At 41.7% G+C, this 17,234-nt stretch overlaps 2 protein-coding genes across 2 annotated transcripts in view; both read right to left on the reverse strand.

Annotated features, from left to right (window-relative positions):
- ahcyl2b (adenosylhomocysteinase like 2b) overlaps window positions 1-9,932 on the reverse strand; it is a 47,947-nt gene extending 38,015 nt beyond the window's left edge. Inside the window, exon 1 of the mRNA XM_084345770.1 lies at window positions 9,514-9,932. Coding sequence (XP_084201896.1) covers window positions 9,514-9,849 — 336 coding nt within the window. The 5' untranslated portion in view covers window positions 9,850-9,932. The remainder of the gene's footprint in view (window positions 1-9,513) is intronic.
- Window positions 9,933-10,616: 684 nt separating this feature from the next.
- tmem209 (transmembrane protein 209) lies at window positions 10,617-17,159 on the reverse strand. Its single transcript, XM_084345768.1, has 15 exons — window positions 17,072-17,159; window positions 16,560-16,720; window positions 16,340-16,398; window positions 15,887-16,018; window positions 15,548-15,777; window positions 15,215-15,419; window positions 14,779-14,954; window positions 14,627-14,698; window positions 14,237-14,333; window positions 13,616-13,741; window positions 13,364-13,461; window positions 12,781-12,895; window positions 12,558-12,655; window positions 11,753-11,826; window positions 10,617-11,533 (listed from the first exon to the last, which is right to left on the reverse strand). Exons 2-15 carry the CDS (start codon window positions 16,697-16,699, stop codon window positions 11,479-11,481), a joined length of 1,677 nt encoding a protein of 558 aa, XP_084201894.1. The 5' UTR covers window positions 16,700-16,720; window positions 17,072-17,159; the 3' UTR covers window positions 10,617-11,478.
- Between the last annotated feature and the right edge of the window lie 75 nt (window positions 17,160-17,234).

The following is a 17,234-nucleotide window of genomic DNA, read 5'->3' on the forward strand; positions in this document are numbered from 1 at the left end:
TCGCACATCACAATTAATAGCAAATAAAATAATAATACTTTTGAGCAAATACCTTAATATTAATGTTGCGACATGGGCAAGACTTTCACAAAATATTAACATTATGAGATTTAATCATCAGTAATGTGGATATAAAGAAGGAGAGGGTAAAGGCAGGTGTTGGAACAAGTAGAACAGTTCAGAAAATGACACCACTTTACTGTTTGTCAGTCTTCAAAAGCAGGAAAAGACAACACCTGTGCCATGTCATGTTATCCAAACATCTAAGATTAATCATCTCATACCACGATAACGACATTATGAACATATTGCCCAGCCATAATAAGAATATACATAACAAGTCAGAATCTGTATATCCATTTCCAAACCCTGTGGTGATTCAGGACTAAACAGCTACTGCCTCTGTCTGCCAGGGGTTGGTGGTTTGGCCTGACTAATAGGAAGCAGGGCAGACAGATGGGTGTGTGGGGGTTCATTTCAGGCTTTGTGAGGGGCCTTTTGTGAGGCAGCACTTTTTGAACACAATGTTAGCCCTTTGTTCACATGCAATGCTTGAGTATGGAGCTGCATTCCTCGTCATGCTGTGTAGCCCGTTCGGTGTTAATGTCCACTACTGTCTACTGATCCTCATGTTAACACAACACTGTCAGCAAGTGGGCGCACATACGCACACATTAACTGTGATGGTGCTCACTCACTTGTTCAACAGTAACTAAAGCAGAAGGGGTTTAAAGTCTCACACTACGCTGGCGTCTTGTGAGCACGCGGGTTCCAGGAAGGCTCTGCTTTTCCCTTCATTCTGCTTGCCGCGCTGTTCCAAGAACATGAGCCCTGTAAAAAGCCTTTTGATGGAAAGACGTGTAACTCAATGAGCCGTGTGCTCTCAGTGATAGCAAGCTGCAATGACGAGGCAGGAAATGAATCTCAATCGGGGAGTCACAGACGCAGAAATGTGTGGGTGGTACACTCAGGAACAGGGAAGCACAGACACAGAATATGACACAGGATGGAGCAGGTCAAGAACAGTACATGTGTTTTTATATTTCTTATCTTTTCTGCCAAATACCACAGAGGACAGCTACACACCTTAATGTCAAGGTATCCCTAATTAACTATTGTCTGAAATGTCACAAAAGGTCCTCACGATCATTACGAGAGCTGCTGGCTAAAAGACAAATTTCACTGACATTTAGGAAATTGCATTAACATTTGAACATGAGTTTATTTCAATAGAATTAATTAAAGCTAATATAATAGTTTTGCCGAATATTGACTTTACATCTCGGCAGGAGTACAGCTGAACACACTCAGGGGTACTCCAACACACATTTGCTATTCACATGTGTGTGAGTGCTTCAGCGTTGACAACACAGATACAGCTGGTAGTACTAGTAACACACTTTTCTGAACTGCATATTAAAAGCAGTGGTTTTTAAAAACTGGACAAAACTCTTATAACAGGCTACCTCTGGCTGTGGGTTAGTTTTATTTTTTAACTCCCCTTTTAAAAAGGTGCAGTTTGGAGGATTCAGGAGATCTATTCACGGAAATGGAATACAATATTCATACTTGTGTTTTCATTAGTGAATAATCACCCGAAACTAGGAATCACTGCATATCTGCTACTTTAGAATAAGCCTTTTATATCTACAAACAGAGCAGGTACTCCTCCATGTATCTGCAGTAGCAGTAGTATTGTGTTAGTCCAACTTAAACCGGACTTTTAAAGTCCATGTAAACATGTTAGTCCGTCTGAAATCATACTAAATCTAATTTCTCAAAGTCGGACTAACACACCCAGATAATGTGGTTGGAAGATTTACTCTTTTATGTGTGCGCCTTAGTCGGACCTAAACTGGCCTCTGCATTCTGTGCATGCACCAGCGTCCCCGCACCAGGCATTAACCAGGAAGTCGTCCATGGCATAAATCCTTAGCAGGAAGCCGGGAAAAACAAAAGAAGACGACAACGACTAAGGTATCAACAAGGCAAGCAAGAAATACACATTTTTGGACTGATGAGGAGACACAGTTTATGTTGTCGAATGCTTTCACCGTTTGCTGTGTAGCCTGTTTGCCGCTTCTTAACTTGTTTGGTATGTGATGTAATGTAATAGGTCAACGGGATGAAAGTCCAGTAGCAGCTAGCTGAAACGGTGCATATCGCCACCTACCGCGGTAGAGTCGGACGTACTTCCGTCAATAAATCGATTCTCCCCTGCTGCTTGTATACTGGGACAACAGCAGCAGTCCAATCAAATAGCCTAATCGAGATATGACTGTAGCTCGACTTAAGTGTGCATGGAAACATACTGACTGTCTCGAGAAAAAGGGCCTTTCGTGTATTTAGCGGCCACTGGGGAGGGTGAGTCGAGGGAAATGTGGTTTGCCGCAATCACCGATGCCACTAAATTCTACACTCTGGACCTTTAAAAAGTTTTTTAAAGTTTTTAACCATATGTATTTGCATGTGTTTATTCATTTTAGTTATACTCATATGTTGATTCTGTTCTGTTTTGTGCAGACAAACATGATTTCAATAAATATTTGTGGGATCCAGGGAACATTGTGATCTCAAATCTTTTGTGAGAAAACTGATTTGTGTTTCGTACATCCAATCATGCAGCCCTTGAGTGCCAGAAAATCCCGTCTGGACAGTGATGAAGAGATCGCTATGTGGCAACCCAGGGGTGACAGAAACTCAAACTGGTGTAAAGCACCGATGGTTGGTTTCCTCAGTCACCCTCTGTGGCGCGGATGAAGATGGTTAGGGAGGTGTGAGCTCACACATGCTTTTGCTGCGTGGCGCTGAGATTTACGCTGCGAGAAGGCAGACAGAGAATGTACCACACATGAATACAGTCAGACTATGAGAAACCCAGACAGGGGCTTGAAAAACAAACCAATTAAAGAACAGAGGAAGTGGTGACATTGGGGTGGGTGTAATTTGTAACTCAGACAGAGGAGTAAGTGCTGAGGTTTGATTTTATTTTGGGTAGTCTGTCAATCCACTTTTAGATGGGTACAAAGTATTGTTGAGCAGCGTGACATGAGGCAAATAAGACCAGCAGAAAGAGAGAGGACATGAAGCCAAAATAAAAGTGTTGTGACATGGTAATTTGAGGAAGAGGAGAGTGAGAGCACCAGAAAAAGATCAGATAAATCATGGTTTCACTCGTGGGTCATTAAAAACAGCGTTAAACCACGGCTAAGCGCACCGAGGGCAAAGCAGGCCAAATATACTCCTTCTTCCATGAGTGGCACAGGCAGCTAAGACATGCAAAAATTACACAACAGCACCACTGACTTCCTATTTATTTTGGGACACATTTCTTGTTCTGCCACCTGGTAGAGTTTCACAGTCATCCAGACAAACAACTCTCTATCCATCTAAGGTTACACAATTATTACTTTATTTAAATACTGCCCATCCACCAATTATAAAATCTTGACAGACCGCTATAGACCGACATACATTTGCAGGAGTTCAGGTGCAAAAGTGACCAGACACGCTGGAAGTCGCGCCCATAATTCGTGCGAGGTTTCAGGGGGCTAGGAATAAGGTGAATACAGAATGAGGCATACTATTCATACACACTATATACAGGTAATGTATATAAAAACACGCTGACTTGAGGTTGAAAATGTAATGTCAGCAATTTCTTAAATACACCATCAGTCTTAGAGATGTTTTCAGTAATTCATGATAGTTCGTTGTACGACTCTGGGATGGTTACTGCTATAGAAACCCTTGAACTGATGCCCTGAGGATGCATAAAAACTGGTCATCGATTAATCATTAACATCTAAGGTATGTACTCAAACAAATGTGAAAAAAAACCCTCCATTATCTCCCCAACCCCATTCCTCAATGCAGCCTTAGCCAAGCATGGACGATCATTTGCAAGTGCATCACATGTTAGCCTGATGGGCTCTCCACCAAGCCTTGCCCAGACAGTCCCCTCTGATTAGACCAGGGACATATTAACTCAAACCTACATCCTCCCTCTCCCCCATCTCTGTTCTGTTCTCCAGACCCCCTGGGTTACGGTCTGTCCATCATCCTCCTTGCTTCCCCGGTGACCCTGCCAGTGACCTCTGACAATGGTCAAACTTACTTAGTGTCCTCCATGATGACTCAATAACCAATGAAAGCTCTTGTCAGCACAGCACGCAGCACAACAGGGTTTAATTTAATATAGGGCTGCACAGAGATAGCAAGGCTTTAGCTCCTGTCACTCAGTTTAAAAAAACAATATTTATGTTACTCTTAAAGATGACAGGCCCTCTAAAAGACGACCATGTAGCTTTAGATCAATATGAGAATCTCTAACATATGGTGGGCCTGCTGTGAACAAGGAACAGTCTTCAAAAAGTGGCGATATATAGTGTTACATAAATCAATTTGAAAGAAAAAGATATATTAAAATAATAGTTAAGAAAAATTTGTCACTTTAGAGTCTCTTTTCTAGTCAAATGTGTTTTAACATGTTTACAAATTAATTTTTGATTCCTCAATCAAAAGTAAAGGGTTTGGAAAGATGATATGATAGTGAGAAACCTACTGTCAGTTTTTTTTTTCCAAGAACGAAATGGATATTTGCTATGCTTTCACCAAAACTTTATTTGACCTTCACAAGTCAACATTTTTCCTTTGAGCTCAACAGCTCATGGATAAAAGGGATTGACGACTGTCGGACGACTGAATTTCGATCCAATGCTCCTTTTCCCTCCCTCTCTCTTCCTCGGGGCATTTCTCACCATGGTGCCACATTCCCCCTGCCAACTCACAGCATGGGGATGTGTGTTTTGTATGTCTTAGGAGACACTTTTAATCTGTCTAATGTGGCAAAGTGTCTGAGGCTGCGAGTATGCACCAAACCAAAATCACATTTGGTGCTTTTTTAAGCTACTACTGAAAATAGCACAGCTGGCAATTCCTAGTATACTCACGGTGACTTTAATACCATTTTTACAACAAACGTAGTACGTAAATGCTTTTTTTCAACACGGATAAACCTGCTAAAAATAGGCAATTGACGTCATACCCATTGCAGGCAGACAACTTTGCCTTTTTATTCTCATGTGTTGTTTTTGACATCAAACGCACGGGAAACCAGGTGGCTACAGAAAGCAGCATAGAGCCCAGAGGCAATGTTACCGTGCTTACTTTTTATATCTTTGACTTCAGTCTCCCTTTCAAACAACACCGAGTGAATGATGTTTGAGCGTCGCTTGAACAGAGACGGATGTGCATGCCAACGCCCAGACCTTAAATGAATGTCATAGTATCTCATCGAAAATTAGCATGTCCACCCGGGAGTCAGATTTCCATCACAGCCAATCAGAGCTGGAGCCGATAAATGCCCATGACCTACAGCAGAGTAATTTGACCCTGGAATGAATGCAGATTGAACCCTTTGCCATTGAAGACAAAAGCCAGATGTTAGCAGGGTTTGTTGCCATTTTGAAGGCAAAAACTTGCCACAAAAAAAGTTGAAACTTTTAAAACAGACATTTGTGTTGCCATGTGGAGAGAGGAGTAAGGTCTTCTCAAAAACTTTGACATGTCAACCGCTCATAAACATGACCTATTTACATCGTTTCTAGCTGCAACCTGCACCTTCCTGTTGGTCTATATTGTGATGTGAACACAAACACATCCAGGTGATTAATAGTTATAAGTTCTGTAGTTATTTCCACAATTTATTTGTTTAAGACTAAAGTACTTTCAGGCTATGACAATAATTTGACTATAAATGTTAAAGGACAGGATCCCCCTGTAGAAGTGCATGTGATTACGACTGTGTGCATACTTACAGGCCCATACAGATCAGCTCAGTGTCGGAGGTGACTCACAAATGAGAGGGCATATATCTTCTTCTCTGTAGCCATGGACAGTCGAGGGCAGATGAAGATTGTCAATGACATTGGGCAAAGATGCTTCTTATTCTTGACTAGATGACTGTTTTATCATGATAATGTGAATGGAACTGATGAGGAAACTGGCTACCGAGCCAGCAACACACTGAGGCCTTCTGTTAGCTTAATTAACTTCTTCTAACCATTTACCTTCAGCTCTAATAGATTCAACAAGCTGCATTTCCTTGTCTACTGACCTTTCCCACCACACTGAAACCGCTGTAGTGGAGCAATTTGGCTGGCTGGCTTAGACAAAGATAATTAAAACAGAATGACATCAGTACAAATGCTCAATGAGTTACTGAAAGGATTTTCAATGGGCCACTAGAGAGGAGTAACTGCAACTGACGTAAATGCAGAATTAGGAGAGAGAAAGCTGAACATTTATTTTTGAATACATTACTACTTCTTCCACACAGTTATCTTTCCAAGTAGAGCAGCCACAGGTCACTATAAGCATGTACATTACAAGTGTGCTCTACCAAGAACACCAGCTTAGTGGGTGACATAACATTACATCAGAAAGGGATGACCTCCCTGACGCACTGCTCTCTAGAGTCATTCAAAAATATCACTGTACATGCTTTTCTAAATCGGTGTTAGGAAGTTCAGTCATTGCCAAATATCAAGCCAGAGGAGAACCGTGTCATGATGGCTTTTTAACTTAATATCATAAATGATAAGAGAAGCAGCAAATACTATATAATAAATTATTTTTAAGAGGCTAGAATCAGCAAAAGTTTGACAATTTTGCTTGAAAAATGAGTGAAAGTGTCAAAACTGCTGACAATTTTTCGACTAATCATTGTAGCTCTTGCTGGCTTACAAAGTGAAAAGTCTTGTTTAGTCACCGTGTCCAACAGGTGAATCATCTACTTTAAATAAGGCCTCAGTACAGGCGATCGGGCAAGTGACCACGCTGACCCAGTATGCTTTGCTGCTGCCGCAGACAATAGACACATACATCAATCATGCTAGCAGCTAGTCCGGCTGCCTGCAGAGCTCTTTGCTGGTTTGCTTCTCTTCCCAGCTGGAGGTATCACCCTGGATTTTGCAGAAGCTGGACATAATTTGTGCCAGGCAAATGCCGGTTACAATGAAACTCATCACTGACCTGAAAAGCTAACATGTAGGCCCACCTACAACAGAGAGCTGGCCTTTTTAATCCCCTCATGTGGCAACATGATAAAGGCATGGATTAAAAGCTGGCCAGTCATCCAGTCACTCAGTCAGTCGACACTGCTTGCTGCCTGCCTGCCTGCATTCTTGCATTATCAGCCCCACTGCTCGACTTAACCTTTACTGCACTGACAAGCAGAATTCAGCAGATGCGCAGGGCCAGGCTGTGGTCGTATATATCTATAATGCAGTGGGCCATAAGACCCACTATGCTTCCAGATCTATAAATAGACTGGAAGCAACCTTCTGTCCCAGTGGATATACATTAAAGTGGTTGATCAAATGCAGTGACAAGGCAATGTCCAGTTAGTATTTGAATTAATATAATGCACAAATCTCTGCTCCAATGCATCTATATTAATTCAAATAATGCAGAGCTTTACTAATGTATTACAACAAGACACTAGATAAAGAAAACTCTTACCCTAAATATTCTTAGGCTGAAATGATCCCTGCACTGAATTAAAAATGGATTACACAAGCTTTTGTTGACATAGAGAAGATCCTGCACATCACTTTTAATAACAAATGCACTGATAAAGAATAAAAGCATCTTAAAATGATCACTGTTCTGATTGATAAAAAAAAGGATTACTACACTCCATCCCAAATAAAAAACATATAGAGTGAGAGTCTAGATCCCCCACAGACTAACACCTCATGTTTTATTCCAACATAAGATACCTTGAATTTCTTACTAAAGCAGCTGACCTTAGAGAATCATAAAAAGTACACAGTGAAAACAACTACGATGCTACTTTAAGGAATACTTTCTAATTTTAAATGAAAAACTTTCTGCTCCTGATATTTTTCTTTTTTCTTTTCAAACAGCTTTTTTGAAAATTCTCTATACCATGGTCCTGTACATAAACTTGGTCTCCACAATAATCCAGATGTGGCTGTTGCTGTCCGGCACATCTGCTGCTGTTGGTGCGCTGTTCATTCTCAAACTGTCCTATCCTGCTCTCGCCATATGGGTCTTCTAGTAGGGCCGTCTGCTAACAGGACAGGATTGTTGTCTGGGTGTTGTAGTGGGTGTGGATGGGGAGTGGGTTCAACTCTGACAACCTCGCATCGTATTTGTTCATGATGAAAACACAAGTAGTAACAAGTGTTTTAAGACACACTGATTTCAGCCAATTTCAAACCCAATTTCTTTTTCATTGGGCCTGCAGCAGGTCAATAAATCAATTTCTGAATCTGACCACTACTACTGATAAGGGCACTGCAGTGACCCCCAGGCTATGAATCACTGTCAGCTGTTAATAATAACTCTGATCAGAGAAATAGTTGGAAGCCTCCTGAAAGCACTCCTTATCAAACATTGTTCTTTCCTTGAACATTGCCCTTCATTAGAACTTCTGCCCTGATCAAGGTTTTGTGACAAACGATAAAGATAAGATGCAGACAAGCAGATTTTTGGATGCTTGCTCGCCACATAGTAAAGTCAGTCTGACCTCTGAATTAAGTCACAAGGGCAGGAACTCCCTTCACCGAGGTATTCATAGGTGCTCGCAGGGCTAAATCAGGCTTGAGAAAACTAGGTGACAGGAGTGCCCCAGGGTCACGGATTACAGACTACTGTTATGTCTGAGTTAGATCACACACATTGGGTGGCAATGCATCAGCCAAACTTAACTCTCCAGGGCATGTGAACTGTTAATATAATAACATGCTGACACTCATCAGCACCAACCTTTCTTTAACTTGACTGTATCTGATTCATGTGTGTCACAGTGAGAAAGCTAAGCTCTTACTGAAAACAGCCACACACAGTTACATCATTTGCTAGCACCCTGCAGTAATAAGATACCACGTGTCCAAAGACTGGAAAGTTACAAGTTACGTTGTCCATTTTTCTTCTTGTGAACCAAGCCAAATGCTAAATATTAGATCAAATTTCACAAGACGGACGCTTAAGCATTCATTTCAAGTGACATATTCTGTATTTTGTTATGAAACGGAACATTACTTGTCTTGTCACAGTCAAACAACAACAAACAAAACAATAAAAACGAGTGTGTTATGTTTATAAAAAAGGGTCTAGCCAAGTCTTTTCAATCTTAAACACCCAATCCCAACCAAACTTGTGAAAACAGTTGGATACTTTGAACCAGCTAACTCAGAGCCCATGTCTTAAAAATAAAGATATGTCAGCCACAAATAAATGGCTACACTTATTTTTAAAAACGTGTTGAGCCCCTGTTACACTGCCTACAGTGTTATTAGCACAGTAGCCAGTTATTAAAAGCCTTACTGACACCGCTGAATCAGCTTCGGGACCAGCTAGCCTGCTAGCATCGTCACACAATGCGAGCTTTCCCAGCGAGCTCTCATTGCGGCGAGGTGCTTAGTGCTGGTCCAACAGCACCGAGGACATGGCAGCCGTGGAGAGAAACGCTGTCCAGCTCACCTTTTTCATCCGCGGTGCTTCGGCGACGGTCCCGTCCCGGTTGACAAAAGCCTCTCCGCCGTTCTGCTGCGGGTCCGTCCGCTTCATAGCCGACGCCTGCGGCATCTTCGCGGGGTTCGGGGTGAGCAAGCACAGGCTGCCTTCCCCGGCTTTCGCGGAGAGCTCCCCTGTCGGGGAAGCAGCAGCGGAGGAACCGGCCTCGTGCGGGTCGCTCCTGGCGAGGTGCTTGCCCTCCGAGGTCGGTGTCATCGGGGAACCGGCCGGCAAGTCTTTACCGGTGGGGACGTCTTTGAGTTCGACCTCTGCCATTTTCGCTGCCACAACCTGGACTGACATCGCTGCAGTTTCACAAAGTCCTTTTTCCAACACAAATAGCGAGTCAAACGGATGTGAGCGGTGGAGCGACGCTGCCCGAGTGCATTGTGGTCCTTGTAGTTCGTCTAAGTATCTCAGAAATCTCCCCCTGGCGCCACCTTCAACGCCATTGATGAGGACATGACTGACAGTTAACAACACATTACTCAGCGGGTCAACACAATAAAATCACTGACGTTTGAATTTCATTTAGCTGGAAATCAGGTCCAATCGACAAAGCAACTCCATTTCCCAACAGGAAAAGCTACACTGCAAAGTGCATCATGGGAAATGAAGTTTATAGTAAAAGAGGACGCCAATAAACTACAAAACAAACGCGTTTTATGCCAGATACTGCTGTCTCCTCACAGGGAAATCACATAGAAATCCCCGACATGATTTTCTAAACCTTGCCAGCAATTTTCTGAATTATGTCATTAATTCTCAGTCTCACATGTGTAAATTAATAGTACAAGGATGCACTTAATCACTTGTAATATTACACTACATTATGAAGGGCATGTCGCTACACAACAAATACCAGCACAAAATAATTTTAATTGTATTTATAATTGTCATTTAGCCCCAAGTCCTTAACTGAATGCTGCCGCACAAGACACTGCATCACACTACATTACTGATGCGGTGGATATGCAGTATGTCACATGAGATAATGGGACCGACAGTAAGGTCAAACCATAACAAGTGAACTACATTGCCACCAAGTGGATGTCTACGATAGTAAAAGCTTCAAGTTTTTTCTGTCTTCTTTTTATTTTTAACTCATGAGACATCTGTAAAATGGCATTATTGAAAACAAACAAAAATGTATTAAATCTGAAACTTAACTAATGGCTAACACAAGCAATGAGGATAAATGGCATTCAGATCAATTTTGTAAAAGACACTATACTCAGAAAAAGTTTGGTAATTCAAAAGGCTTTTCATCTTTTCTTCATCACATATCAAAATAATTCACTTTATACAGTTGTGTTGCGTTACAGCCTACTGGGAAGCTTCGCAACTACAGGATTCATCAGTTTTGATTTTTTTTTTGTGTATTGCTTCCATTTTCAGAAGTCTAATTTCTGTGACTGACTGACTTCAAGCATGCCAGGAGCATCTCTGCTGCAGCAAACATTCATCGAACTACAGGAACAAAAAAACAGCATACCAGAAATATAAACAAAAGTCAAGTCCACACATACTGTATTTGCATTCGTGCTAAATGGGTCTGAGCCCTTTACCACCCGCCAGATAAATCTGAGGTATGTTATTTACAAGGCTGCCATGCTGGTACATTCTCAAAATACAAAATCAGAAAACCGAACCATGTTAAAAAATACAACTCTGTATTGTATCATAAGCACACTGTGGTGTCACATACTTAAAATGTCAATGATAATACAGATTGTTGGCAATTTGTCCACCAAAGATTGAGAAAATGTCCAAAAAAATGCATTTGTTGTCTTTCAAAGTGAAGTGCTGCTTTTCCAAAGTGCCCTTGAAAGAGCAGTCCTTATGTTGAGGTGGTATTCCTATCAGAGCAGCCACACTGCATCGTGGGAAAAAAATCCACTTGTAGGCTTTTGTTGCTTAAAAGACGACGCTTCAGTCTTTGAATATCCACAAAATGTTCACCCCAGAGAGGCCAAGATTAACTCTCCTGAGGAAAGAAAGTATGAAAAGCAATTTAATTATCCGGCAGAAGACAAGCAAGGTCAAATCAATCATTTTCACTCAAAAGGCAATCTGCACTTTGGTGTGTGACCTTTCTGCTGAAGATGAATCAATATTTCATTATACCCAGAGATAGGATATACTTGTGTCAAAGATTATTTGAGTTAGCCAGCTTTTTATAGGATTTTATGGTAGAAGTACTCACCCCAGCATCCCTGACTCCTTAGTCTTAATAACATACAGGAACATGAGGATTGTGTGGAACAAGTTGTTCCTGCCCTACAATAGAAAACAAGATGCGTTCATGTTATTACGTTACATTTGAGGAAGACATCCTGTACTGTGTATGAATGAGACGTCTGTTCTGATGCCTCGAGCTTTCAGGATTTTCTGAGATATCTATTAGGTATACGCTGGGAAAACTTGGATAAAGAGGGCTCCTAGTTACAAAGCTCTCCGTGCTTTATCGAATTCTCTCATTTAAAATGAATCGAGAGGAACACGCCACTAAGCCAGGCTTACAAGCAAACAATAACGTGGCCAAAAATGTTCACATTCTTTCAGAAAAGGTCAGAAAAACAGCTATCACTCAGTTTTATCTCTGTCCCAAAAAATCTCCTATAAGAACTAGCTTACAGAATAATTAATAATTAACTTCTCAAATGTTTTGTGTGTTTTGCTGAAAATCTGTCCTGTGCAGTAACATACAGACGTTGTATATCACGTCTCATTGTTTGACATTTTTGCTACAATGTTCCCTGTGTTTTTTTTTATGTCTGTTGTATTTACGATTCTGCTTTTTTGGGAAGTTCGATCCTTAAGGGAGTCATTAAAGATGATTTGATCTGATGTTTGATTTACGCTGCCTCCTCAGGAAGATCTATAAATATCAAGACTTGGAGGGTACAAAAATAAGAACACCGTGAGACAGACTTCTCTTTGGACAGTGAGGGTGAAATGAGAGCAACAGCAGTTTTGTAACACTGAAAACAGGTTGTTTTTGCTGTCACCTTGGGTAGACTGTAGATATGTCCCTGGTAGATGAGCTGGTAGTGAGGGGGAGTGGTGCTGCTTTGGTGGATACAGAAGAGGTTCTCCTTGGTAACATCTATGAGCGTTAATAGAAAATGGGAAGGAATGAAGTATGAGAAAACAGAATATCATAAGCATTAGGTTATCATTCTTCCTGTTTGGTCAGTGTGTGTGTGTGTGTGTGTGTGTGCCTGCACTTACCAGGTTTGTCTGGGGTGTGGCTGAAGTGCTGAGCAGTGAACGTCTTCCCGTCAGGGTACTTTGGGTGCGGAGGCAGTCTTGAGTCCAAGTACGTGCAAAATACATGCATGAGGATCTAGAGGGACAGACAAAGTATTAACGGAGGTAACCGGCTGGCCCTGACAAGCAAGAACATTTTGAAAAATAGCTTAATTCTTTGCATTCAATACAGTAGTACTGAGACCTCTGGGATAATACAAAAAAGCCAAACGAAGTCACTTGACGGAAAATAAATCAGCAACAATTCGATCATTGTTAAGGTCAATGTTCAAGCAAAAATGCCAAAATTTACTGGATCCAGTTCTTCAAATGTGAATATGTTTTAGGCGGGACAAAACAAGGTATCTGAGAACATCACCTGAGGCTCAGAAAAAAAATAATACAAAGAATCATTTGCTGGAGCTGCATCAAAATTATGAATCAAACATGGATTGAACCTGTTAAGCGACATTTTTAAATGGTGACTGGTTGAACCACTCATTTAGTGCAGGTGCAGGTGTGTGTCTGTGTGTGTGTGTGTGCGTGTGTGTGTGTGTAGACTCACAGCACAGTCAGTGGGGAGGTCTGTGTCCCACTTCCTGTTCTTCAGATCTCCACCACTATTCCAGCGAAAAGAGCTCATGCAGCCGCTGTGGGCCAGCTCTGCCAGCACAGAATACGTGAGAAAAACACACAGATAAGAAACTACAACTCACGCCACCATGAAGTCCGATTTTTTTTCATCACACTCACACACCATCGCAGTTGGCATACATCCCATGTAAGGCAAATACACACACTGTATGTTTGAACCTACCCTTTACGCGCTCCACTAGATACTCCTGGTTGGGGGTGACGTCCAGATACTGAACGATAGAGTTCATGGTGGGGATGGAGGAGGCTTTCATCACTGCTGCCTGCTTCAGGCTGCTTATGCTGGCCTCTGGTGGAGGGAAGAGTGGAAACGAGTGAGGCGAGTGAAATTACAAAAACGCTTTGAAATCATGAGCAACAACGACTGCAATTTATATATTGCAGAATAGTTTTTAAAATTGTTCTTATCAACTGGAAAGCTGTTTTCCTGCACTGTCTTAGTTTTGTGCATTGTACTACCCAAAAATCATCTGCTACTACATGAAAACATCTTCCTTCATCTTAGCTTTGTAGATATCCAAGTGCTATAGCTAATTATTTTTTGCTCAACAAAACATTTAATTCTCACTACGGTTGAGCTGCTTTTCTGAATTAATGTAACATTTTCATCCAATGGCATTAATATAATATTACTTACTTAGAAAAACATGATATTTCTAAGACATAAAATACTTTCATATTCTAAGGTCTGTGACAGTCATATTTAGAAACTTTCACTGAAGCCAACAGCAGTGTCAGGACAAAGTGCATTTTCTATGATTCATGTTAACTGAAGATGATTCACCTCCTATCTGTAGCTCAGGGCAGCCCATCCGCCGGAGCTGGCTGTTGACAGAGTCCATTTCCTTGACCAGCGGGACCAAGATGGTGTCACTTATCCACTGTGAATGACACAGTATGTTTTGGTCGTGATTATTTAGTTCTTGCCAATTTCACCCCAGGAGACATACAAATCTGACGAGGGGATCATTTCATTTCAGATATTAAAGGATTTTTAGTTTATGGGTGATTGTGTAGAGGAAACAGCAGATTATGTTGATAATCTAGCGTTCTTCAAGGTTTATATTCAAATTCATGCATATTCCTAACCTTGAAAAAAGTATCGTTAAATTTAAGCAAGTTCATGAGGAAGTTTCTGGAGTATGTAGTTCCAAAAAAATGTTTGAAGACTTACATTTCTAAGCTTGGCTGTCCAGCTGTCAATGCTGTCTACTACAGGGCGGCTGGTTGTGATTCTGGCCCACACCTACATAACAGGAGGGAAAAAATATAATTTGCTGCCAATCATACAAGCATCAAACAAACATTCAATCCTAATTTACAGACCTCCTCTGCGGCCTGTTTGGAGCCCAGGTCCGTCTCATCCTTGTGGGCCGACGGGGCCTGAGAGCGGCAGGCCGGCTGGTACAGAAACTTCCTCAGGCTCTGGGCGTAATCTCCCACCGAGCGGTTGTAGTTCCAAAATGTCGGGCTGTGGTTCGGAGACACAGCCTCTGGACTCCCTGTTGAGAGCATTGGTTCATTATCATGATGTCTAAATGGTTTCATTATCAACTATATTTAAACTTGAAAGGCAGGCTCTACTTTACAATGATGTCGAGTACAGTGACTGACTTTTCAATGCACACAGAAATATGTACGATGTGTATAAATGTTAAAAATATGCATTTCAAAGTATACACACTGATCTGATTCTATACCTTTTTAGCAGTGACTCTGTTTATACTAGCAATTGAGTTCCTTCAACACTGGGATACTGTACCTAGTTGGCTACGGTGACTCTTCTCCTCCTCTATTCGGAGGAACCTCTCCAGGCTTTTCAGATCCTCCATGTAGTCCTCCTTACTTCCAGGGGAGTTAAACACTGAGGGGGACGTACGATATCGAGCTCTCAAGCTCGAGCCTTCTGCTGGTCCGATGCTGCTGGCGTAGGGAGAGGAGCCGGGGGAGGGACTGTAGTTCAGCACCTGAGGAAAGAAGAACTCAATGTAAAGTCATGAACATGAACATTACACTGGAACATTTTGTATATCTTCCAGTTGATCCAATCCATTACATTTCCCTTTTTTTTATTCAACAGCAATGATAGATGTACCTTTCCAAAGGCCACCGAGGGGGAAAAGGGCCCCCCTGCACTGCTTGGGGTTGATGGGTTGCTGAGAGGAGGGCTGTACCCGGGTACACAGCTGGGGGAGAACTTTGGGCTGGTGGTGGGGGGCCGCGAGGGGCTGAAACTCAGTACGCTTTGGCCCTGCAGTGGAGACGACTGGGCTGGAGCTGGGGTCTCCTTTTTTTCAGGCTTTTGGGGCGGAGAGGCCTGAATACCTTCAAGAGAACAGACCAGCATACTTAATTAATCCCAGACTCAAAACTGAGGATTAAAGTGTGTTTAAATGACAAATACAAATTCTGTAAGCAAAAGAATAAGCCTTACTTGTGTTTCTCAGACCCAGGAGTCGATGCTGCCCAGGAGATACAGCGATGGTGGAGGGAGACATTGTGTATTTGAAATACTTCCAGAAGTCAAAAAGAGCATTGAGGCTAAATACAGAGGCTAGCACCAATTCTGTGAGTGAGGACAGAAGAGAGGAACACACTGAGTGTACAGGGTCTTTCATAAGTATAAACACATAGGTGACTGTTAGTGTCAAATTAAATGTCAGATCTTTATGACTAATATCCATGGCATGTGATACAAGATAAGTTCTGCTGTTTACATTTAGATTAATCTGAAAGTATCTTAAGTATGGCTGTATAAGTATGTACTCTTAATTGTCCCAAATCAGAAACCGAAGGCAATATTGATTAATGCTTTTGCACAGTCATTTTAAGACATTTTAACACCAGCGAACATCCTTATATAAATGACAGAGTACAGGGAACTCACCGATGTACCAGATAGGCCAGTAGGTGATGTTGTAGTACCGGCTCAGCAGTTTCCCTGACCTACCAGACAAGTAAAAACAGACACACAGGTTCATTAGTGTGTGAACTGGAAGAGGAGATATGGAGGCTGGAGTGGCAGTAAATCTGTGCTACAATACAAATAATACAATAAAAAAGTTGTGTTTGCAAGGCAGCACATGAATGAACTTGGAGCAACTTACATCTCAGTGTAGATCATGCCTGCTAGGGACATGTTGAGCACAGCCCAGGCCAGGACTATCTGACGAGCCTGCTCCTCCCTCCTCAACCTCAGCGCCCTGTCTATCATACTGGGCATCCCCTCCTTCTGCGGGGTTAACATGATGTTATCCGACTGTTCAGGCTGAAACGAGGAGCAGAAAACACTGTGAGCCAAAACTAGCACGCATTGTGTTACATTCAAAGAGATTAAAACATATTAAAAGTTATTACAAACTAACATTAGGGCGCGTTGGAGAACATCACTATCCTTCAGCTAGACATCAAATTACACTCAGGCATGACATGCTAGCCCACCAGCTAGCTAAACGGTTAGCTAAAGTTAGCTAGCTTAGACATAAACAATCCGGCTTTTCCAAGCAAAGAATGCTTCTAAGTTTATTTCAAGGTGTACAGCTAATACTACAGTATTTATACCAAACGTGATACAACCGCCATTCAAATACAACAAGTAGAAAATGAAGATAATTCATACCACGCTAAAGTGAATGACAACCACGGCGCTGCATATTTTGTATTTTAACCGGAAGCTACACCAAGTACTTCCGGTTACAGGATCTGCTGGGTTGTAATCTTCCTGTCTACTACTCACTGAGCAAAGCTGCTCTACTTTAAATAAATAAATACATATTAATAAA

This window comes from Pagrus pagrus (assembly GCF_965226575.1).
Source record: "Pagrus pagrus genome assembly, chromosome: 23".
Classification (NCBI taxonomy): domain Eukaryota; kingdom Metazoa; phylum Chordata; class Actinopteri; order Spariformes; family Sparidae; genus Pagrus; species Pagrus pagrus.